Raw genomic sequence first — 24,045 nt, forward strand, 5'->3', positions numbered from 1 at the left:
ATGGCTTTATTAATGAACTAGTCTATGTTGATCAACCTCCCGAGTTTGAAGACCCTAGATATCTTAATCATGTTTATAGGTTATCTAAGGCATTATATGGGCTTAAGTAAGCCCCAAGAGCTTGGTATGAGCGCCTTCGGGACTTCCTCATTGAGAAGGGCTTCACCATCGGGAAGGTCGACACTACACTATTCACCAAGAAGCTTGATGGGCATATCTTCATTTGTCAAGTGTATGTTGATGATATCATCTTTGGATCATCAAATGAAGATTCTTGCAAAGAGTTTGGTGAATTGATGTCAAAGGAGTTCGAGATGTCAATGATTGGAGAGCTTACATTCTTTCTTGGTTTTCAAGTCAAACAAATGAGAAAAGGAATTTTCATCTCTCAAGAGAAATATACCAATGATCTTCTCAAGAGATTCAAGATGGATGAATATAAGCCAATCAAGACACCAATGCCAACTAATGGACATCTCGACCTAGATGAGGGAGGTAACACGGTTGATCAAACTCTCTACCGCTCTATGATTGGTAGTTTGCTATATTTAACCGCATCTAGGCCCGACATCATGTTTAGTGTGTGTATGTGTGCTAGATTTTAAGCTAATCCTAAGGAAACTCATTTAATTACCGTAAAAAGAATCCTTAGGTATCTTAAGCACACACCAAGCATTGGCCTTTGGTATCCCAAAGGAGCTATATTTGAGTTAGTTGGCTGTTCCGATTCAGATTATGCCGGTTGCAAAGTTGATAGAAAAAGCACATCCAGAGGGTGCCATTTGCTTGGTAGATCACTTGTGTCTTGGTCCTCCAAGAAGTAAAATTGTGTGGCTTTGTCCACCGCCGAAGCGGAATACATTACCACGGGTGCTTGTTGTGCATAAATACTTTACATGAAACAAACTTTGCTAGACTATGGTGTAGTCCTAGAAAAAGTACCTCTTTTGTGCGACAATGAAAGTGCGGTAAAACTTGCAAATAATCTGGTTCAACACTCTTGCACCAAGCACATAGATATCTGCCATCACTTTCATAGAGATCATGTTGCTAAAAATGATATTTCATTAGAAGGTGTAAGGACCGAGGATCAATTGGTGGATATCTTCACTAAACCGCTAGATGAGGCGACTTTTTGTCGATTGCGGAATGAGCTCAATGTTCTTGATTTTAGTAACTTCACTAAAAAATGAGCTTGTGTTGTCCCTTGCATTGCATTGTAATATACAACATGCTTAATTTTTGGTAATGCATATAGGGCTTGTCTAACATGGTTAAGATAACTGTCGTAAAGCATGTGAAGAAGCTTAACCTTGGATCAAACTTGACAAGCAACTAGATTTATCTTCAAGTATTGCATTGTATATGCATGAATGTTGTTTTATCATTTATCTTCAATTGCCCTCTAATTGCCTATTTTCATAAAAAGAATAATAGCCTAAGGCAAAATATTTTTAAAAAACATGAGGGTTTGAGAGAGGTCACTCATATCAATCCCAATTGGTGTTTATTTGGATCTTATTAGAGTTGGGACTTGATTGGGAACAGGCAGCATGAAGGACTTTGAAGATTTGCTAGAAAAAGAGTGACCGGACGCTGCACCGGACTCTGATGTCCAGCGTCCAGTCAGTTCACAGGAGGTGAACCTGCTATGAAGGAGTGACTGGACGCTGAAACAGTGTTCTCCCAGCATCTAGTCAGATGGTGGCTCAGCATCCAGACGATTGAAGACGAAGGAGACAGCTTGCACCGGACTCTGGCTGTGTCCGGTCGGGGTTCACCGGACGCATCCAGTCACGATTCTAGGGGTTTGGACCTCTCTGGAATCGACCAGACACTGGGTGGCAGCGTCCGGTCGCTGCCACTGGAGCATCCGGTCAGTTCAAAACATGCGGGATTCAATCTCTTTTCTCTGTTTCCTTTCCCGTCATGTTGGGGGCCACTATTTAATCGCAGCACCGTTTGACCTAACGCCGCAACTGCGCCGACATCGCCGCCTCGCTCCCGCACCACCAGCAGCCGCACACTGCACTGCCGCTCCCTGCGCCGCCCGCACCGCGTCGTGCCTACACGCCGTCGCTGCCCACATCGCCGTAGCGTCCCAGCGCCGCCGCTCGCACATCCGCGCCCACGTCGCCGCCCGTCGTGCCTCCGCGCCACGCGCCACCGCCTATCGTGCCTCCACGCCGCGCGCCTCCACCCGAGCTACCGCACTAGCCTCCCCATGCCTCCACTGCTCAAGCTGCCGTGACCAGCCTCCCCACTCCTCCATTGCCCGAGCCACCGCCGAGCACCACAGCCATAGCACCGCTCCTATGCTGCACCGCTCATGCCTCTACCCTAGCCGCTGAGCTCGTGCCCTAAGTCAGTTCCTCCACATCATCTCAGTCACCGATTTTCATTGAGCTGAAACTCTAACCCTAGACAATTCGGTGGTTCCCCGCGTGTCGCTTCTCATCTCTTCGGATCGTCGGTTCGTCAGGTAGCAAGCCCTTGATTCAATTTCGTACCTAATTGCTTGCTTTCTTAGGGTTTCATATCTCTAGATGAATAATTAAGATTATCTGTATATCCTCTATTCTATTATGCAGTGAGTCAGTATCGTTGAGGTCCTATTTGTAGTTGTCAGTCAACTCGGGGCCAAGCTCGTAAGTACGGATCGAGGCCAAGCCTCGAAAGTGACAGTTGATAGTTGTTTCTTGTTAGTGGTAGTTGTTCTTTTCAGATCCAATCGATGGTTCGCATCAAGAATGTTGGAGGTGGTCCTGGTGATGAGGATCCGAGACACCCGCCTTGCTTGCCTACAGATCCAAAAGGCAAGGCGACGAAGAAACTTGCAACAAAGAAGCCGAAGTATCTAGATGCAGACATAGCTAGAGCAGCCACAATTGCAGCAGTAGCAGAGCGTGCAAAGGCAGGAGGTGCTAGGAGTGGAGTCTAGATCGTAGATCAGCTCTCTCCATCTACGAGGGATGCACTAGAGCAGGTTGAGCGCCGTCATGGTGGTCCAGCTGGGACTATCATGGTTGCGGGATAGTGAGTTGTCTTGGATGAGAGTTAGTCTTAGGGGAGTCACAGCAGGAGCCATAGGTAGCAGAGCAGACTCTGGAGGGACAGCAGGCTGAGGAGATAGAGTAGGCACCTCAGCCATAGCTTCGCCGCTCTAGTCGTACTCGTGCTCTAGTCACACCGAGGGTAGATACACAGCGGAGGGGTTCTCGTCCACCACCCAGACCATAGGGTCCGCCTCTAGTGACTCATCTAGATCTGAGGGCTACCACGGCCAAGCAGGTGCAACAGCTTAGATTTGTGGACTTTGAGCAGTGGTTTCCGCTGAGGCGAGATGAGCGTGCATCAGAGGGCTTCTACACACTACTGTAGGAGGACTTCTACAATGCATATCTTAACAGTGGAGCTATTTTCAGATCTCAGAGGGTGTGCAACATAGAGTCTATTGTTGCAGTAGCTGGAGAGCACATTTGCCCCTACCTTTCTTACCTACCAGGGCTGACAGATTTACTTGAACAGACAAGCTTATATGTTCCATCTTGGGTCCATTAGTTCTATGCTTCTCTCTGGATTGACCCGCAGCATAGATTCATACACTTTGCATTCAGTGGCAGAGATTATAGGCTGACGAGCACTAGGATCAGAGAGATACTTAGGCTTCAGGAGCAGCCCGTCTGGCTACTTGTGGTTTGCTATGGATAGACAGCGCCCCCAGATGTCCTCATGGTGGGATGGTGTCCCCTACAGATCTAGTCCGCCACTGCTTCACAGAGCCATTCGGTGAGGGTCTAGCAGGACACCCAGTGATCTCACTCCCACTACTAGAGCGCTTGATGCCATTATGAGTAGGACACTACTTCCAAGGATGAGGTATCACGAGGGCTTGACTCGCATACAATTATGGCTAATGAACTGTCTAATGCAGCAAATAGTGTTTGATATTTGGGATCTCCTTCTATCAGAGATGGAGGATACTATTGTTGAGGGGTTCAGAGGTCACCAACAGTTGCCCTATGCCCATTGGATCATGTTTCTTATTCATAGGGTAGTTATAGTGAGGACGCCTGAGATGCTAGCTGAGTACAGTGGTGCTACGACAGAATTCCCTATATATAACTTGACTTAGATGATCCGCCATAGTACACTGACTGCACCTAGCCAGCCGCGCCGTCGTCTAGAGGTGCCAGAGACTGTAGCCCAGCAGGATGATACTATCAAGGGCATAGCAGCTATTGAGGAGGAGCAGTTAGATGCTCAGCAGGAGCGGATGGTCGAGAGCGACCCCAGTGACAGCTCAGATAAGGACTACCGTGATATTCCTCAGATGCCTCCACGACGACATGATCATGAGGCCGGTAGCTCTAGTTCAGCTCCATCTACACCGTAGACTGACCTCACTCTACTTGCCATACTTGAGCGGATGAGGCAGGATCAGGCTCGCCAGGCTTAGGAGACCGCCGCTACTTTTGCACAGTTCCAGGCTCAACAGGATGAGTTTCAATGGCAGCAGCAGGCCATACAGCAGCAGCAGCAGCTCCTCATGCAGTAGCAGCTCCTTGGATTTATGCAGCATGTAGTGATAGCTATTGGGGTTCCACCGCCATAGCCTTCACCCCAGCTTGGTCAGCCTGCCACCACTTCTATGACTCCAGCGTTACAGCCCAGTGGGCTTCAGAGTCAGGGACAGCCACCAGCATAGTTTGCTTCACCTATAGAGTAGGTGTCCCAATGATTTGCTTCACCCATGTTAGCCCCACAGTTCACACCTCTCTAGACGGGTTTCACACCGGCTCAGACTTTCTCACTACTAGTGTTAGATACTTCAGTCTCTAGGAGTCTTGGAGTGACATTCAGTGAGTTGATAGGGCAGCCTACTCCACCATATTTGCATGTCCCAGGTCCCTCTATAGTTGCACCTATTACCGGGACTACAGAGACGTTCCCTTCCTCAGTGGCATCATCAGAGCCAGCTGCTCCAGTCATACCTGCACAGTCTATAGCAGTACTAGTTGTTGATCCGACCCAGATCGCTTCAATGTCGCTTCTAGCTACAGAGGGTCAGACAGCTTAGAGCTCTAGTTCGGATGATGATGGCACTCAGTTTCAGCTTGCTCCTCGTACCTCAGTGCCCGACTCGTCTACTGCAGCCCCGCTGACTGACCCTTAGGTTTTGGTGTTTGACGCCAAAGGGGGAGAGGGATCGAGTATGCTAGACTTAGGAGGAGTGACTTACGGGGAGCTTAGTTTACTTAGACTATCTATTACATTTGGAGTTTTATGTGTGATACACTATTATGCATGTGTGTGTTTACTTTTATGCATCAAACTATATTTATGTGATAGTGATATCTACATGATCATGATATATGACATGTGTGCTTTCTACTTTGAATTATTTACATGTCATATCACTTGTGCTGTGCTCATTTGCTTTGCTTCCGCATTTTACTCTGATGCAAATGAACTTTATTACTTGTACTCATTCTTATTTCATATCTTTTGAGTACATCATGTAGGCTTGGGTCATATAAGCTTGCCTAACTCTCTTGTTCTTATTATCAAAAGCTTATATGAACCAAGCATGTCAAAAACCTCAACTCTTTCACATAATCGAGGTAGTATTGTCATCAATCACCAAAAAGGGGGAGATTGAAAGCATCTAGGCCCCTAGTTGGGTTTCGATGATTAATGACAATACGTGATTACTATGACTAACATATGTTTTATAGAGGCAATTAAGTTAGGTCATGGTAATGGAGATCGATTGGGCTATCATGGTGGTCATGCCCCTACAATGAAAATTGTTTCGGTTTTCAAAGGATGAACGACAAGGTTAAGGATGGACTAGTTCTAAGTGTCGATTGGAGTTGAAGAGACACTTAGAGTAGTTTAGGACTTTATTTTTCCTTTGGCCATACTATTAAGTGGGGTATGGATGGGTAGCTTGACCTAGGTGAGTCTAGTGGGTTAGGTGTGGTGCACACTTGCTAAACCTAGCACTAGGTAGCTCCTAAAAAGCCCTTAGATCTATTGGAGTAAACTTCATTCACGTACTTTCGAAACGTGGAAGTGAATGGAGGGTCAAATACTGACCGGACGCTAGCTTCAGTGTGACCAGACGCTGGCGTAGAGTCCGGTCAGTTCATTTGATCAAAGTGAAGTCATCTGAAAGTGACCGGACACTGAGAGGTGAAGTGACCGAACGCTGAGGGCCAGCGTCCGGTCGACTCCAGTAAGGTTCTAGAGAGAGAAAATCATGATCGGACGCGACCGGTCAGTGTTGACCGGACGCTGGCTAGTGTCCGGTCACACTGTAAACACTGGAGTTCGGGATGAACTGACCAGCGCGTCCGGTAAAAACATCCCCGGAGCATCCAGTCACCCCGCAGAGGCACATAATGGTTCGTTTTTAGCCCATGTTATAAATACTTCCTCCATTCGTGTGTGGGGGTACTTTAGCTCATTTCAACAGCTGAGAAACACCTTTGAGAGTACCATGAAGAGCAAGGTTCTAGTGAGGTGATAGATATTTGAGAATCCCAAAGAGAGCCCTCATTAGTGAGATCAAGAGTAGCAAAGTGTGCATCCACCCTTCTCATTAGGCTTGTCGTGGTCAAGTGAGAGTTCATGCTTGTTAGTCGTGGTGATCGCCATCACCTAGACGGCTTGGTGGTGATTGGGAGATTGGTGATCATCCTGCGGTGCTTATGGATGACCCAACTCAAGTTGTGAGCGGTTGTGGGTGATTCACCGCGATGGAATGTCGAAGAATCAACCCGTAGAGAGCACTTGATCCTTACGCGGATCAAGGGGGAGCTACACCCTTGCGCGGGTGCTCCAACAAGGACTAGTGGGGAGTGGCGACTCTCCGATACCTTGATAAAACATCACCGCGTTCCTCCTTCTCTCTTTACTTTGAGCATTTACTTTGAGCAATTCAATTCTTGTCATTTACATTCCTAGAATTGCCATGCTAGAGTAGGATTGGAACTTAGGGTGCTAAACTTTTATGCGTTAGATCAATAGAAACACTTTCTAGGCACAAGGGGTTAATTGGCCTAACCGTAGAGTTTAATTATTGCAAAGAAATTTAGAATTAGCCCAATTCACCCCCCTTTTGGGCATCTTGATCCTTTCACTTATCACTCTCAGTACACAAACTACAAAAGGTTGATTTCCAACCACTCTTGGACAAAGCATCAGGAAGGGGAATCCTTGTCAAATCTGTGCTGACATCACAATTGGTGTACTTCTTTACTGCTCTACCCCCCTCCCAAAAAAAGAGAGGTCATGGATATCCTAGATAGAGATAGAAAGAAATTTTTCTAGGTAGGTGAGAGGGAGCTCCACAGGAGGTAACTGTAAAGTAAATTGGCCTAGATCCTATCGGCCACCGAAACTTGGGGGCATCGGTCTTCTGGATCTTGATAAATTTGCGAGAGTCTACGTTTAGGTTGTAAAGTAATCTGCTGCTCCCTCGTCTGTACGCGTGGTAGAGGTAGACGCTAAAAGGGCTCCCCTACTACTGTACTATAGCCGCGGCAGGGCTAGGCGTCGAAAGGCTCCCCTGCCGTAGTGTAGCCACAGCGGGGGCAGGCACCAAAGTCAGCCCTGCTGTCACATCTAGTCACAGTAGCAGCATGACAGCCTAACATGTTTGTGTACTAGAATTAGATGGGTAGAGTTGTATATATAGCTTCCCACTGTAACTCAGTAAAGTTGAGTGAGTTTAGTTTTGCCATCTCCTCTGTAGAGCTCCGGCCAATGCTAGTGTTATGTTGTGTGTGTGCGCGCACTCTGTTCTTCCTCCCTTCTTCTACCTCCAGCTATAGTGTGTGTGGTCGACAACGACGGTGAGCAGTCGGCTTACTCATGCCGGAGATCTTGGGACCAACAAGTGGTATCAGAGCCATCCAAGCATCGTCGCCGGACTAACCGCTGACGATGATGGATGGTTTGGAGATGGGCGACAGCAGCAGTGCTGCTGTGGCTGTCCAGCCACAAGAGGAGGTTGTCGTGCATATGGTGCGGAAGGTCAGCGGCACCAGTTGGCTGACGCTGACTCGCACCAACTATGGTGAGTGGGCGGTGACCATGAAGGTCAAGCTCAGAGCCTGATGGCTCTAGAATGCCATTAACAAGGGCACCGACAACAAAGAAGACAACATGTCAGCATTGGAGGCTATCCTTGCTACTGTGCCAATGGAGTACAGGGAGCCGTTGGGGGTGAAGAACTCTGCTAAGGAGCATGGGAGGCCATTGTAGCGATGCGTGTTGGCTCTGACCACATAAAGAAGGCGATGGCCAAGCTGCTAAAGCAGGCATACGCCACCCTCAAGTTCAAGGATGGTGAGTCAGTGGAGGACTTCTCCCTCCGCCTGCAGTTGCTCATCAGCAAGCTGAGGAGCCATAGTGTCACCATCGACGAAGAAAAGGCGGTCTCCATGTACCTCCACTCCATGCTAGTGAAGTACATCTAGATCGCTCTCTCCATAGAGACGATGTTGGACTTGTCCACCCTCACCATTGAGGATGTGATAGGTCGTCTACGGGCGGTGGACGAGCGCATGGATCAGGCCACAGCAACAACGGACAGTGGCAAGCTACTGCTGATAGAGGAGGAGTGGGTTGCCTAGAAGAAGTCTGGGGAAGCCTCCTCTAGCCACGGTGGCGACGGCAAGCGCCGCGGCAAGGCTTCTTCGGAGAAGAAGGAGAAGAAGGTCGACTCCAACGCTTGTCGGCACCATGGGAAGACAGGCCATTAGGCAAAGGAGTGCCCAAATCGCAAGAAGGAGAAGGAGGCTGAGGCTTATTTAGCGCAGGCTAATGAGGATGATGAGTCCACTCTCTTGATGGCGATGTTCTGTGCACTGCATGACATTGAGGCCAAGGAAAAGGGAGAGGTGATGGAGGTGAAAGGGCACGACAAGGCTCTGAAGGCTGTCAACCTCGATGAACCACGTGCCCAAGTCCACCTCGGACGTGTGGGCAGTGAATAGGAGCAGCGATGGTACCTGGACTCCGGCGCTAGCAACCACATGATGGGCTCCAAGGAAGCCTTCTCCGAGCTCGATGGTAACATGACCGGCACGGTGAAGTTCGATGACGGCTCAACGGTGGTGATCCGAGGGCGCCTCACCATCATCTTCAGGTGCCAAAATGGTGAGCACCATGCGTTGACAGATGTGTAGTACATCCCACAACTATGTTCAAGCATCATCAGCATTGGGCAGCTAGACGAGCACAGATGCGAGGTACTGATCGAAAGCGGAATATAGAAGATTCAAGATCAGGAGCGGTGTCTTCTTGTGAAGGTAAAACGCTCACGTAATCGATTGTACCTGCTCAACTTGAAGGTGGAGAAGCCGGTGTGCCTGGCAGCATGGCACATCGAGGAGTCGTGGTTGTGGCATGCCTGGTTTGGCCATCTCAGCATTGACGCGCTCGGTCGACTAGAGAAGATGGTTCGACGGCTGCCCCACATCAAGCACGGAGGCGAGCTATATGACAGCTACCTGGCCAGGAAGCAGAGGAGCTGTGTTCCCAAAGGCGACCAAGTATCGCGAGGCGGACGCTCTCGAGCTCGTCCACGACGATCTCTATGGGCCAATCTTGCTAGCCACAAACGGTGGTTGGCGGTACTTCCTCCTACTCGTGGATGATTACAGTCACTATGTGTGGCTGTAACTCCTGACAAGGAAGGACGAGGCAGTGGAGGCGGCCAAGAAGTTCAAGGCACGTAAGGAGGTGGAGAGCGGCAAGAAGCTGCGTGTGCTGCGGACTGATCGCAGCAACGAATTCACTTCTGTGGAATTCGCTGCTTACTGCATGGATCAGGCAGTGTTATCCTAAATGCTAAACAGTCAGTCACCTACCATTTAACCCATTATTCGGGCAAAACGGGTGTTTAAACGGGGAAAACGGCTGTTTAAACGGTAAAAAAACCGATTAAACGAAAATGGTGTACCACCGTGTATCATTTAAACGATGTGTAAATGGGCTAAACGACCGTTTAGGCGAACAACGATCAGGATGTGGTGCGACACCACACCGCGCCATACTCACCACAGCAGAATGGCATGGTAAAGCGGCAGAACCAAACTATGGTCGGCATGGCTCGATCCATGATGAAGGACAAGAGCATGCCGGTAAGGTTCTAGGGTGAGGCGTTGACCACGGTGGTGTTCATCCTCAACCATGCGCCCACCAAGGCCCTAAAGGGCAAGACGCCGTTTAAAGCTTGGTATGGGCACAAGCCGAGCGTGTCCTTCCTTCGGACATTCGGCTACATCAGCCATGTCAGGAAGACGAAGTCAGTCCTCACCGAGCTAGAGGATAGGAGCACACCGATGGTGATCCTAGGCTACGAGGGAGGTACCAAGGCGTACCGGCTCTATGACCCACACGGAGGCAAGGTGGTTGTCTCGTGCAACATCGTGTTTGACGAGAAGGCGGCCTGGGACTAGGATAGTCTGGGCATGAGGGAAGCTGGTGGCTTCACCAGCACCTTCGTCGTCAAGCACTTGGTCATCCATGGTGGTGGAGACGCTGGAGAGGAGGTGTCGACCACTCCAGCAACAGAGCTGAGCACTCCTGGGGCAGTGCCAAGCACTCCGAGAGGGGTGCCAAGCACTCTAGAAGTGGTGTCGAGTGGTCCTACAGTGGTGTCGACCACTCTAGGATGGGTGCTGAGCACTCCCATAGCAGAGCCGAGAGGTCTTACAGTGGTGTTGACCACTCCAAGACTAGTGCCAAGCACTCCTATAGTGGTGCCAACCACTCTAGGAGTGGTGATGAGTAGTCAAGGAGTAGTGTCAAGCACTACAACTGGGGTGCTGAGCACTCTAGGTGCTGTGCCGACCACTCTGGCAGAACAGGGGACTCCATCGACGCTGATCGAGTTCGCCTCACCTCCAAGCGACATCACTGAGTTCGTGGATGCCTTCCACGATGGTGAGGAGGTGCGGTTCCGCAGGCTGGACGACATCATCGGTGGCATAGGGTCCTCAGGCCTGGCGAATCAGGCTACTCAATGACCCAGAGCTGCTTCTCATCAGTGCAGAGGAACCACCCAAGTCCGCACTGGCCGAGCGTGATGCAAATTGGCGACTGGACGATGATAGAGGAGATGAAGGCGATCGAGGAAAACGAGACTTGGGAGCTCAGTCGATCCACCTCCAGGATGTCGTCTGATCGGCCTGAAGTGGGTGTACAAGGTAAAGCGGGACGAAGCGCGACAGCCATTGTCAAGCACAAGTCGCGCCTCATCGCCCGAGGCTTTATCCTAGCGTGAGGGCATCGACTTCGAGGAAGTCTTTGCGCCGGTAGCGCGCATGGAGTCTATCCAACTGCTGTTGGCTTTGGTAGCATGTGAAGGACTGGCGCATCCATCACCTGGACATAAAATCGGCCTTCCTCAATGGAGAGCTGGCAGAGACGGTCTTTGTTAGGCAACCTTCGGGTTTTGCCATCAAGGGAGCAGAGCACAGGGTGCTTCGACTACGCATGGCGCTCTATAGGCTACGACAGACCCCGCGAGCGTGGAACACCAAGCTTGACGCCATGCTGGGCGAACTTGGGTTCACGCGGTGTGCAATCGAGCACGCGCTCTACACGTGGCGACGGGAAAAGGAGGAGCTCATCGTCGGCATGTATGTGGATGACTTAATCATCACCGGCGCGCGTGCGGAGGATATCGATAGCTTCAAGCGCGAGATGGCGGCTCATTTTTCGAATGAGTGATCTTGGTGCACTCTCCTACTACCTTGGCATCGAGGTGAGATAGGGAAAGGAGGCGCTCACGCTCGGTCAGAGCGCATATGCCTCAAAGCTGTTGGAGCGGAGCAGCACGGCTGAGTGCAAGCCGTGCATGACTCCGATAGAGGAGTGGCTAAAGCTGACGAAGGCCAGTACCGTGGCGAAGGTAGATGCAACACTCTACTGGAGCATCATCGGCGGTCTGCGCTACCTAGTCCACACTAGGCCAGACATTGTGTTCATCGTGGGCTATGTCAGCCGCTTCATGGAGGATCCCCGAGATGATCACTGGGCCGCGGTGAAGTGGCTGCTGCACTACGTCAAGGGGACGGTGGATGAGGTGATCGTCTTCCCCAAGATCGGCAAAAGTGGGCTGTATCTCACTGTGTTCAGTGATGTAGACGTGGCGGGGGACATCGACAGATGGTGGAGCACCTCTGGCGTGCTCGTCTTCCTCGGGTTGACTTCAATCTCATGGCTGTCGCTGAAATAGAAGGTGGTGGCGCTGTCCACGTGTGAGGCAGAGTACGTGGCGGCGGCCATAGTAGCATGCCAAGCTGTGTGGCTGCGCCGGCTACTAGGCGAGCTGACCGGTGTGGAAGCTCACCCACCAGCATTGATGGGGGACAACCAGCCCTGCCATCGCCCTCGCGAAGAATTCGGTTCTCCACGACCGGAGCAAGCACATCGACGTCAAGTTCTACTTCCTCAGGGACTATGTCGATGGATGGCAGATCGTCATCGAATTCGTCGAAACTGGTCGGCAACTCACGGACGTCCTCACCAAGCCACTCGGTCGTCTTCGGTTCACATAGCTGAAGAAGATGAACGGCATGGTGTAGGTTCTAGGGTTAGCAACATGATTAAGGGAAGAATTATAAAGTAATCTGCTGCTCCCGTGCCTGTACTCGCAGAAGGGGCAGGCTGCCGAAAGGGCTCCCCTACTGCTGTACTGTAGCCGCGGCAGAGGCAGGCAGGCGTCGAAAGGCTCCCCTGCCGTACTGTAGCCACAGTAGGGGCAAACGCCAAAATCAGCCTTGCTGTCACATGTAGTCACTGTAGCAGCATAGCAGCCTGGCATATTTGTGTACTAGGATTAGATGAGTAGAGTTGTATATATAGCTTCCCTCTGCAACTCAATAAAGTTGAACGAGTTCAGTTTTGCCATCTCCTCTGCAGAGCTCCGGCCAACGCTAGGTGCTTGTGCTTTGTGTGCAGCTCTGTTCTTCCTCCCTTCTTCTACCTCCAGCCGTAGTGTGTGTGGTCGGCAACGACGGTGAACTGGTCGGCTCACCCTGTGCCGGCGATCTGGGGACCAACATAGGTTGGCTTTGGCAGGAATGGAAATCTCCCAATGAGATGTGGGTCAGCTCAAGAAACCCATACACAAAAGTGGATAAGTTACTCTTTGTTGTTTCGACAACAGTTGGGGACAGAAGGAAGGCAAAATTCTGGCATCCAGCCTGGTGGCATGGGCAAAGGCATCAAGACGTCGCACCAACAATCTTCAAGGGCATCACGAAGGAAATACCGCTCGGTGCAAGCAGTTTTGCAAAATACTACCTGGCTACAAGGCTTGGACATCCATGGACACATCACGGTGCAATTGATAAAAGAACAGAACTTCAGGAGGTACAACTCACGCATGGAGTCAACGACGAAATCACTTGGAATTGGATGGGAGAGATGATCTGTTCACTACAGCTTCTTTGAGGGGTGTTCACTACAGCTTCGGCATACAAGGCACAGTTCCTTGGTTCATCGTGAGTCACTTTTAAAACACTGTTTTGGAAGTCCTGGGGACCGCCAAAATGCAAACTTTTTTTCACAACAGGGATTTGGACATCTGACAGACTTGCACAATGGGGATGGACACGCAGCCCATCTTGTCCTTTGTGTCACTATACGGTGTGCAAGTCTCAAAAAAAATTTGGCAAAGTTTTGGCCTGAATTTCACGAATTTTGTTAATATCGGGGGTGGATGAATTTTTTCAATTCCTGAAATTAAAAACCCTGCCCGCAAGTATGCTCAAACACTTGGCCTCCCTCTGACAATGTGCTTAAATGGTGGACATCGCCGATGGAAACTTCTGGGATCCCGAAGAAAGGAATTCGTTCTCTAATCGTGCTTGTTGTGTGGGAACCGTGGAATGAGAGGATTGCAAGAGTATTTAGGCACAGGGAAGCTTCCACCATTTCACTTCTAAACGAGATAAGGGAGAGGCAGGAGCTTGGTTCATGGCGGTGCGAGGTGCCTTACACCTCGCCCTTTTTTTTTTTTTGCGGGGAACCTTATACCTCACCTTGGTAGAGTAGTTTTTCAACCCTTCTTTTGCGCTCGAGTGGTTTCTAATCTTTCCAAATTAGCAAACCATGTAACTCCTCTTCTTTTATAAATAGAAATTGGCACGGTCTCATGCCTTTCAATAAAAAAAAGTACTTCAAACAGCATAAAAAGGAAACCTCAATAGTTGAATAATCATTCATGCTCTCCTTAGACACAGACACAGCACGGTTGAAAGTTCTCTTATTTACTTGACTTTTACGCCAAACATTTTGGAAGCTCAATGTGACGCCTAACGAAGAACCACATGCTGGGGCCAAGCATGCTTTGTGTTGGGGACTTGTGGTAGTGGTACATGGTAGCGGCGAGGGTAGGAATGACATAATTTTAGGGTTCAAACCTAACGTCATTTGCATGAACACACTGACTTGACCAGACTCTCAGCCAGAAAACTTGCTCATAAAATTTGCATTGCGACAGTTCTTAAAAACTCAGAACTGCCAATTGGGCAAATAAATACCAAGTGTAACTCCACAATATAACAGCAGCAGGAGTAACAAGTAACAAGTGAGGTTTTCGGGAGAGTTTGAGCCATCGAAGGTAGGTTAACCAAGATGATGTACCACCACCAGCTGAGCTCTTGTAGCCGCAGCCTGGCCAGCAACGCTCCTCCTGCTCCTTGCCGGCTGCCGCAGCCGTTGCCACACCTGAAGCTCCAACGGCGGAAGGAGCCTGCTACAACGACATCGTCGCCCTGCGGAGCACCTGCTACCGCTATGTCCAGGATGAGGGTCCCATGGTGCAGCCATCACCACATTGCTGTGCCACAGTGAGGGGTATCGCCAACGCTACCTGCGTCTGCGACTACTTGAGCTCCCTCGACTACATAAACCTGGACAAGGTGTTCTACGTCGCCAGGGCAGTGCGCCGTCGCAATCCCCTGGTTCTGCGGAGGTGAGTAGCTTGTGATTTTGGTCAAATGCCGTGTAGCCAGTGTAGGATCTACGCTGGCTTGCTGGTTCACAATCACAATTGCAACTCACAGAGGGTCCGCATATTGGTGTCGGTTTGCTGCTGCTAATCAATGCTCAGATTATCTGAGATCGGTTAGAGAAGTAGAAGTAATGATATGCTAGAATAAAACAACACTACAACTTGCTACTAGGAATATAGGATATCATGTGGAAATTTCGAGTCAATGACTGATCTCAAGATCAGGAACTGTCCAATTGGGATAAAAAAGAGTGGGGGTATTGTTGGGTCATTCAAGGCATAGGGAATTACTACGGGCTATATATAGGTGAACTAATGTAATCTTATTTTGAGCTGGCCTCTTTTCATTTTTTTTTTGTTACAGATTAAAAGCAGGTTTGAGAAAGAACAGACTTGGTGGATAGGAGGCGTCGGCTAACGACATACGCGAGGCAGCTCCTAATAATGAATAAAGTTTATCAAACTGTAGTTAGGTCTTAGGAGATATTGGAGTAAGGATTGTAATTGTATTGGTGTTCACCTATGTAAACTTACTTCCATTTTCACAAGAAATTGCCTGGTATACATGTCAATGTCTGAAAGTATTCCGACAAATAATTGAGTAAATGCGATAGACCTAACTCCAAGCCATCAAGCAGTGGCACAGCAGGCGAAACTCCAAGCCTAAGATTTTTCATAATGAGCACACATATCTGATAGTTTACATGAACAACACAAGTCAGAAGATATTTCAATTCCACAAACATTTTGCATTTGTACATCAAACATGATAGCAATCGAACCTCAATCTATACACGAAAATTTAGACATTGAAAGTGAATAGGAGATGCAATATAAGACACTTTATCAGTGAAATTTAATGATAGGAAACACAACATACATGAGAATAAATGGACTTCAATGTCTTACTCCTTTTCGCTGTGTAATTTAGGAAAAGTTTACAAATTGCAGCACAAATAAACCATAAATTCAGCTAGTTGAATTGAAAATTTAGGATTGAACTTGGACATAGGGGACAACCTGATTGGCACTACACCACAACACCAAGATTAGCGATGGATGGTCTGACGCTAAAAGCGGCTACAGCGACAGACAATCTGATGCTAAAAAGTTATAGCGACAGACTTCTGCAGACGGTGTAAGTCCTATCGCTAAAAATCTTTAGCGACAGATAGTCCGTTGCACTGAATTTTTATAGCGACAGACAACTTGCTGCTACTCTTTAGCGACTGACAACCCGCTGCTACTCTTGCATAAGAAGAAGCATAGTTCATTGTAGTGGTAAACTTTAGAAGGCGCAAGTATTAGCTTGAAGTATCAGAAAAAAGGGCCATCTAACTGAAAACAGCAAGATAATTGAAAAACATGACAAGAGTAAATAATTTATCAAAAATTATTGTGACAATTCTATCATTCTCTCAGAAATATAGAATTTTATCTCAGAATTTCTACAATCCTATGATACCCTACAAGAAATAGTTATCTTCCTTAGATCATATAATACCTGAACTATCAAGACCTTTCACAATCTGGACTGTGATGGGTTACCTTCCTTAGATCATATCCACTATTCTACAGTGCATAAACAGCACCTCTTGCATAACTTTCCCAGTTTATGTTCTCAGGTTTATCAATAAGCAAGGATTGAGGTATAAGAACCACAAAGTGACCTAGAGTATTTCCTAAGCAATAGTATCCCACATATGAGTTTATACAAACAAGAAGGAACTAAGCAATTAATATATAAACAGGACTCAGAACATATTAACTCACAGGAGTGAACTTAGATGCACTTAGAGGTATACAGCCAGGTAAGGTCCTCCAATCTGAAAGAATACAGAAAAAATTGAAAGAATCAGCTGATGCACTTAGATGACACTACGTCACTACCATAAGTTACATGTGCTGTTGATTCTGTGAACCTTGGAAAAAACCTGTAATACGTTTCAAAAATATGATATCTAGACTGCTTAAAGCATACAACCTGTAGGCATTTCTAGCCTGCAGGCATAACACAACATACTTCAAGCATATGGATATATATAGCTGCAGCCTGCGGGCATTTCTAGCCTTTGAAATAAATTCTAAAAGGCCTACTTTCAATAGGATTTTTTTTAAATTTGTTAGTTCAGGTTCTGTGAAATACAGAAAACATCAAGCACCCTATCCACATTTCTAGCATCCACCAGTGATCTACTAACTGATAACGCCTAACGAAGGAATGAATGCACTCAGAAACATATAGAAACTAAACCTAGGTTATCGAGTCAAAAGGGAATCAAACTATCAGCGAAGATGAGCTACTTGTACTATGTAGATGATAGGAGCCAGTCACACATAGCAAAATCCCTACAGGTAAAGGACCTTTATGTTCTTAGTTTGGGGAAATTCACAGGAAATTGCAGCCATCATAGATCAAGGAACCATATCAATTTGGGGAGAGGAGACAACGAAGGGAGATATGTGGAAAACCCGGGTCGAGGAAGGCGAGCTCGGGGCTATAAAGCACTTGCTGCTATTGATCTAGTGCTACTGTCAACACACATGCAAGCATTCTATAAAGCTCAGTGCAAGAGAGACTAATAGACAAAAATTCCTATGCATCATTCCAGGCTAGTTGCAGATGCTGCTATGCAAAACATGTATGAACAGAATCAAGCTTGCAAAAATAACTGACAAGCACTCAACAGGAATGAATTAAGTAATGCTTAGGTGCTAGCATATGCATTAACTGAGATGACATATCTGGCTAGAGGAACAAACAAAGCACAAGTTAATCTAAAGATTGTTCACTGTAGAGGTTTCAAGTTCAATTCCTTGTGCAGTAAACTGCTAAGGCAGCTGTGTATGTATAGTAGTCTATGGCTGAAATATTCATGGCCTGATGTTTGTTAGTATTGTTATTAGATTGCGGCTGTTTTGCTTTCAGGTGACAGTACCATGGTTCTAAACTATTGCCTAACATAATCTTTGTCCTCAGGTGTAGTTTGAGTTCATGAAGAATTACATGTTAACAATAGCATGCACAAATATGGTTCTCTGTAACTGGATGTTTGAATCAGGTCCACTAAGTTTTACAACAGCAGTAATATTATACGCAATTATGACAGTTGGATTGTTGGGGCTCATGGAGATCATTTATAGTTCAGGACATGGAAAACCTGCTACTCCACTTAATAGAATAAAACCTGCTGATCCACTTAATAGAATAAAACCAGCTGCTCCAAATTACCTTCCAATAACAATTGCTGGCCAAAGCAGGACTCGAACCATGTTTTTGAGGCGTCGCCTAGTCGTCGCCTAGGCGACAAGGCGTGGCAGAGGGGCTGGGCGTCGGGGGCGCCACGACCTGGAGTGGTATGGCGTCCGCTTAATCGCATTAGGCGTCGCCTAGAACTGGTTTGGCGTCGGGCGGACGCCTACAAGCTCGCCGCGGACGCCGGATGCCAGTTCGCGAGGGGAAGGGCGCTAAAAGACCGTGGCCCTCGCGGTCGCGGGAAATCGACCGCGCAAAAGGAAATCGACTGCGCGGTGGCTGCGCGGCGGGAAATCAACTGCGCAGGGGGAAATTGACCGCGCGGGAAGTAGATAGGCCCTTCTGCGCGGGAAATTTACCGTGCGAGGCCTTTACCCGCGGCCACGACTGAGATCGAGGGGAGAGGAAAAGAGAAAGGCGGCAGGAAGACCGGGCGACCGGAAGAGGAAGAGAGAAGGCGGCGGGCTTACCTCGAGCTCCGCTTGGCTGCTCCTCTGCTCCAGTCCACCGGCCGGCCGCCCCTGCTTCGCACATCGCGACTCTGCCTCTGCCTCGAGTCCGCACATCCGTCCGCACCTGCTCTGCCTTGCCTTGGTCGGGTACTTCCCCTTCCGCCTAGTATGCCTCTCGTCTCCTCTGCTTTCCCTCCTACCTCCTCTGCTTTCCCAAATATTTGAGGCGTGTACTCTGCAGTCTGCTTTCCCTCCCCTCCTCTGCAGCCATCTGCTTCCCTCCTCTTCCTCTGTTTCCTTCCCTCTTCCTCTGTTTCTTTCCCTGTCTCTCATGCTTTGTTACAGAGAGGTGACTGGAACTGCTCTAGTTCTTTGTTTTTACAGTTACAGCTAATAGCACAATGGCGAGTACATCTTCCATTACCAGCAATTATGATATTAGAAACTAATTTGTTGCTATTGAGTGATGAGAGATTTCAGATTTGCTATTTTGCTACTTTATTATGTTGTGCACTAGCACTCTTGGTAGCTAATTTATTATGGTATTACATGCTAAGACTTGCAATATTAAGGTATGATTTGCTTCTGAATTTTAGTAGCATATATATTAAGATGATCATATGGCGCCTAATAAATGTGTGTATGGCGTCGCCTAGGCGTTGTGAAGGGGGTCGGGCGCCGCGCCTCGCCGTGGCGCCTCAAAAACATGGGACTGGAAGCAACTCGAATTGTCCATTCTCCAAGTCTAGAAGATCAGAACCTGCAAATAAAACCAAATAAAAATGAATGTATTACTGAGACTTGAGTAATCACAAAATTGGTAGTTCAGTACATACATATACATGATACTATGATAGGACGATTATACATCACCTTATAGGCTTCTAGTTTTCAGTCAAGAACAGGAGTATAGGAGTACTATAGTAGATAACAGAGTAGTACAGGAAATCAAATTCGCAAATCACAAGTCCAGACTAGAGTTTGAATGCAGGTGTTGTCTTTGAATTGTAGAACGCAGGTGCTAATTTCTTTTAATGGTGCTTGCCAAAATGTAGCTTGCAGAAAATCCAAAGGCCTTAACTGAAAACAAATGTTCCGAAATATTAGTATTAGACTCCTACTGCTAGCACTAGTACACAATCACCATTCCAGGGAGTCCGCCAGAGCTCCAAATTAGACTTATGAATTAAAACCAAAATGCATGAGGCATTGTAACTGTACTTAATAGAAGTCTAAAAGTCAAGATCACCTCAAAATACTAAAATGGCACACTGTACATAGAGTTGACACAAGATTACTTGATTCGGTAAAGTAATAATTTAGGCTGGTGCATAGTGCTCTCAGTAAATCAGAGATTCAGAGAAGCACTCACACTGCAGTAGCCAAGATGAAGAGATTATGCAACAGTCACACATAAAACATATAACCAAGGTAAATTGACAGGAATGTCACACAGGCTAACCAGATATGAAAGGGGAGAACTAATTATCCATATCCTTCAGCTCGATCTTTTATTCACTAAATCAAACCAAAAGCTTTACACCTACTATTTTCCAGTACTACAGATCTGGGAATAAGAGAGAGCAGCAGCAGTACCTCAACTCGACAGGAAGGGCTCCTAGAGTCCAGGTCGACCTCGAGGGATGGGGTCGAGTCGCCAGGAAACCCTAGATGCGCCGGCATGGAGACAACCGCCAGCGTGGTGTAGTGACGCTCTCCGCCTCCGCTGAGAGGCCTCCTCCACGCCGCCCTTAGCCGGATCGAGGCCGTGCCTGCGACGAGGGTCGCGCCACCGTCAGGACCGCATTGCGCGCGTGGAGGGATGCGGGGAGGTCGTGCGGACGCACCGAACCCTGGCGCATCTCTGGGTCGCCCGCAGGGAGGGCCGCGCCGCCACCAGGTTGCTCCGCCCGCTGCTTGTGAGGGAGGCAGGATGGGATGAGAAAATAGAATTTAGGTTTTGGAGACACCGGCTGTACTGTTTTTGACCAGGTGAGGGATGGCGTGGATCGTCCGATCCGATCGGATGGCCAGAGGACGTCCAGTGGCCTAGCAGGCCGTGCAGGCCAACGGGAGATTGGGCAGCCCACTAAAAAATAAAACGTTTTGCTTTAATTTATATAAATTCGTTTAAACGATGAAATGACCATTAAACAATAATACAAATAGTAAGAACACCATGAATTGATAGATCATGATTTTATAAACTTTTAGGAAAAAGAATCATCACATTTGAAGTATGTTTAATTTCATCGTTTTTTTCTTTCAATTTTTTTCCTTATCTGCCAGCTGATCCTTAAAAAACCATAGCTTTTACATATAAACTCGAACGAAGAAAAAAATTATATATAAATTGTGTAGAAAAAAGAGATCTACAACTTTATAATTTATGACTTCTTCATTTGACATTATTACGATAAGTAAAAAATGATATAGTGCTCAGATCTATATTTGTAGGTCCCTAAATTTTAACATTATATTAAATTTTAGGTATCGAAATGGTCTCAAATGGAAAGGTTGTCAACTACCTGTCACCATCGGTGAGCCCCATGACCTCACCACCATCAGCCTCCCTGTCTGCACCACCTGTCATCCCAACATCATGATTTGGGCGGGCGCCATTTGAGAGGAAGAGGGCGGCGGGCGGGATGACTTCACTGGATTTGGGATTTGAGATTTGGGGGGCTAGGGTTTTCGCTGTACGACGTGGCCTGGCTAAAATATGCGCGCGAGGTCGATGTAAGCTGGGCGCAGGAGCTCAATGTAAGTGGCGCGCTTGAGCTAGGTGGGGCCCACTTATTTTTTAGCGACAGACAGAGGGACGGTATACATATGTTTAGCGACAGACAGTTCAACGCTAAATATGAATACCTATAGCAATAGACACTAAATCGCTAAATGAGGATTTAGCGTCAGATGGTCTCTGAGTTATCTTTAGCGTCAGATCATCCATCGCCAAATATAATTTTTAGCGTCAGATGTCTGATGGTAAAGCGGTGTTGTGGTATATGTGAGGGAATGCAATTAGGAGAAACTGAGGAGTGGAACACTAACATGCTTCACTACTTGGTTGCCCCCAAACATCATGTCCAGCTTGGGCCATCACTACTAAAGGTCCAGTCACGCTTCTTGACGACTGAGTGCAAGAGCTGTGGACTTTTGTGGTGGACGATTTTTGGATGTAAGGATTAGGAATATTTGCTTGAATTAGCCTATGACTCGATGACTCGGCTTGTTACTGGTGGACTTTTGTTACTATGCTGGACACTTTTGTTACTATGCTGGACCATGCCTCTAACCATTTTATAGGAAGCACTAGTAAAGAAACAGGTTGTACTTTCGGTTCTCAACCCCTTCAGTCTCGGTTTTAGAATCGAGAGCACGAATCCGGGATTAAAGGACCCCTCCTTTAGTCCCGGTTTCGCGCCCGGGACTAAAAGTGGTAATACCAACCGGGACTAAAGAGGCCTCCCGGCCTGGCCACGTGGGCCGGCCCTTTAGTCCCAGTTGGTATTACCAACTGGGACTAAAGATTTTATTTTTTTATTTTTTTTGTTTCTATTTGCAATTGATGATTCGTTTTGGTTTTCGAATAGGTTTCGAATACGCATTCTACGCTGCTAATAATATACGTATTCTATACGTTTATAATGTTCGAACATTTTATACAAACTAAAGTATGAAACTAACGTATATATTACATGCATATATATATATATATATTGTACGTTATTTTATGTACATATAATATGTATATATACATATATATATATATATATATATATTACAAATAAAGCTTGCATTGTATATTCTATCATATTCTTGGTATAACAAATTCACTCCATCTGGTTTGGCTTTCATATTTCGTTCACGTCATTGTAGAACTCGCCGGCGGGGTTTAGGACCTAGTCATTAAGAAATCCTGCTATGGTTTTTTGAATTGCTTTCAGTTGGTCACGTCGTATGACTTTTTCCTTCAACCATAGAGTCTTCAATAAAAGTTAAACGAAAAGTATTAATATATATGTATATATGTGTTGGTCATGTGATTACTTATATATATGAGCAATAAAAAAAATTATGAATATATGAATATATTTATATAACGTACTTTGAGGTTCTCTTCAGGAGTTCCTTTTGAGTACGCCATGATGAACTCGCAAACATAGTATCCGCAGTTGTTGTTCCTCTGTTCTTGCCTCAGAACCCACTTTTACGAGAAAAAAGATCCGGTGAATTGAAAGCATGCATGGTGTTAATTGAATTATATATATATATATATATATATATATATATATATATATATATATATATATATATATATATGTAGCTAGTACTTACTTTGTGTGCGATTACATCCAGTGGCGCTTTGCAATGTTTCATGTGGTGTTCCTTAATGAAACTTTTCCAAACACTGCGCCCAATAAAATAAAAAATTAATTTGGCCTTTAATAATTGTTGCAGTTAAGAGATCGGGGTATATATAGTTGCTAGAGAGACCAAATTACCCTTGGATAATATCTATCATGTCTTGGTACTCTGTTTGCTCTTTTCTTAATGAGTCTAAGATGCTCAACCAACTATTGACCATATCGATGACCATCAATATCCAGTGATTACTGCATATGTTTTTATACACAAATATGATCGACATTAACTAGAGTCAACATATATATGGGAGATAGCTTAGCTAGTAAGCAAATAACTGAACAAATGTCCATATGATCGACATTAATTATTTAAGACTCACTTGAAGTTGTAGGGGAAGAGTATGTCCTTGTTTTGTTGGTTCACTAAGAACCTCATGAGATTTTTCTCGAGTTTAGCTTTCCATTGAGGACGGGGGATTATGGTATTTGAATACGACATTTGGATCAACAAAACCAACATCATTATCCTTTCTCTTTCTGAGTTCTGTCATCTCATATCTGCATATATAAAAATATAGTGTGAGGGATATATAATTTATATATATATATGTAGCTTTATATATATATATATACATTTTAATAGTAGAAAATAATCACACTTATAGACAATAGCAGCTAATGAGACTTTTGTCGAGAGAGTCCAGGTGGCATAGTTGGTGTAATTCTGAAAACTGACATATATAATGTCATTGCCACGGAAGTAATGTTGGTTTCTAACTCTGACAGAAATAAAGGTCTCTCCCCATTCACATGCCGCCATGTACCACTTGTTTAGCAGGTATATTTGCGTACCTAGTTCACCTAAGGCCTCAGGGTTGTATAGACTCTTTCCATGTTCAAATTTCTTCCAAGGATCCTACTTCT

At 46.5% G+C, this 24,045-nt stretch overlaps 1 protein-coding gene and 1 long non-coding RNA gene across 4 annotated transcripts; one reads left to right on the forward strand and one right to left on the reverse strand.

Moving 5' to 3' along the window:
• Positions 1-11,878: 11,878 nt before the first annotated feature.
• On the forward strand, positions 11,879-12,259 carry LOC136461258 (secreted RxLR effector protein 161-like). The gene has a single exon (XM_066460628.1). The coding sequence runs from the start codon at positions 11,879-11,881 to the stop codon at positions 12,257-12,259; it is 381 nt and encodes a 126-aa protein (XP_066316725.1).
• Positions 12,260-15,898: 3,639 nt separating this feature from the next.
• Positions 15,899-20,685, reverse strand: LOC136538790 (uncharacterized). Of its 3 annotated transcripts, XR_010779468.1 has the most exons (4): positions 20,348-20,685; positions 18,276-19,511; positions 16,817-16,869; positions 15,899-16,381 (listed from the first exon to the last, which is right to left on the reverse strand). It is a non-coding gene; the product is annotated as an uncharacterized lncRNA (long non-coding RNA). The 3 variants fall into 3 exon arrangements; XR_010779467.1 differs by having other exon boundaries at positions 15,899-16,869; positions 18,770-19,511; XR_010779466.1 differs by having other exon boundaries at positions 15,899-16,869.
• Positions 20,686-24,045: the final 3,360 nt, after the last annotated feature.

The sequence above is a fragment of the Miscanthus floridulus genome, chromosome 1 (genome assembly GCF_019320115.1).
Source record: "Miscanthus floridulus cultivar M001 chromosome 1, ASM1932011v1, whole genome shotgun sequence".
NCBI classification, from domain to species: domain Eukaryota; kingdom Viridiplantae; phylum Streptophyta; class Magnoliopsida; order Poales; family Poaceae; genus Miscanthus; species Miscanthus floridulus.

Coding starts and splice junctions, on each gene's coding strand:
- LOC136461258 (XM_066460628.1), top strand. CDS start 11,879: ATGACTCCGATAGAGGAGTGGCTAAAGCTGACGAAGGCCAGTACCGTG.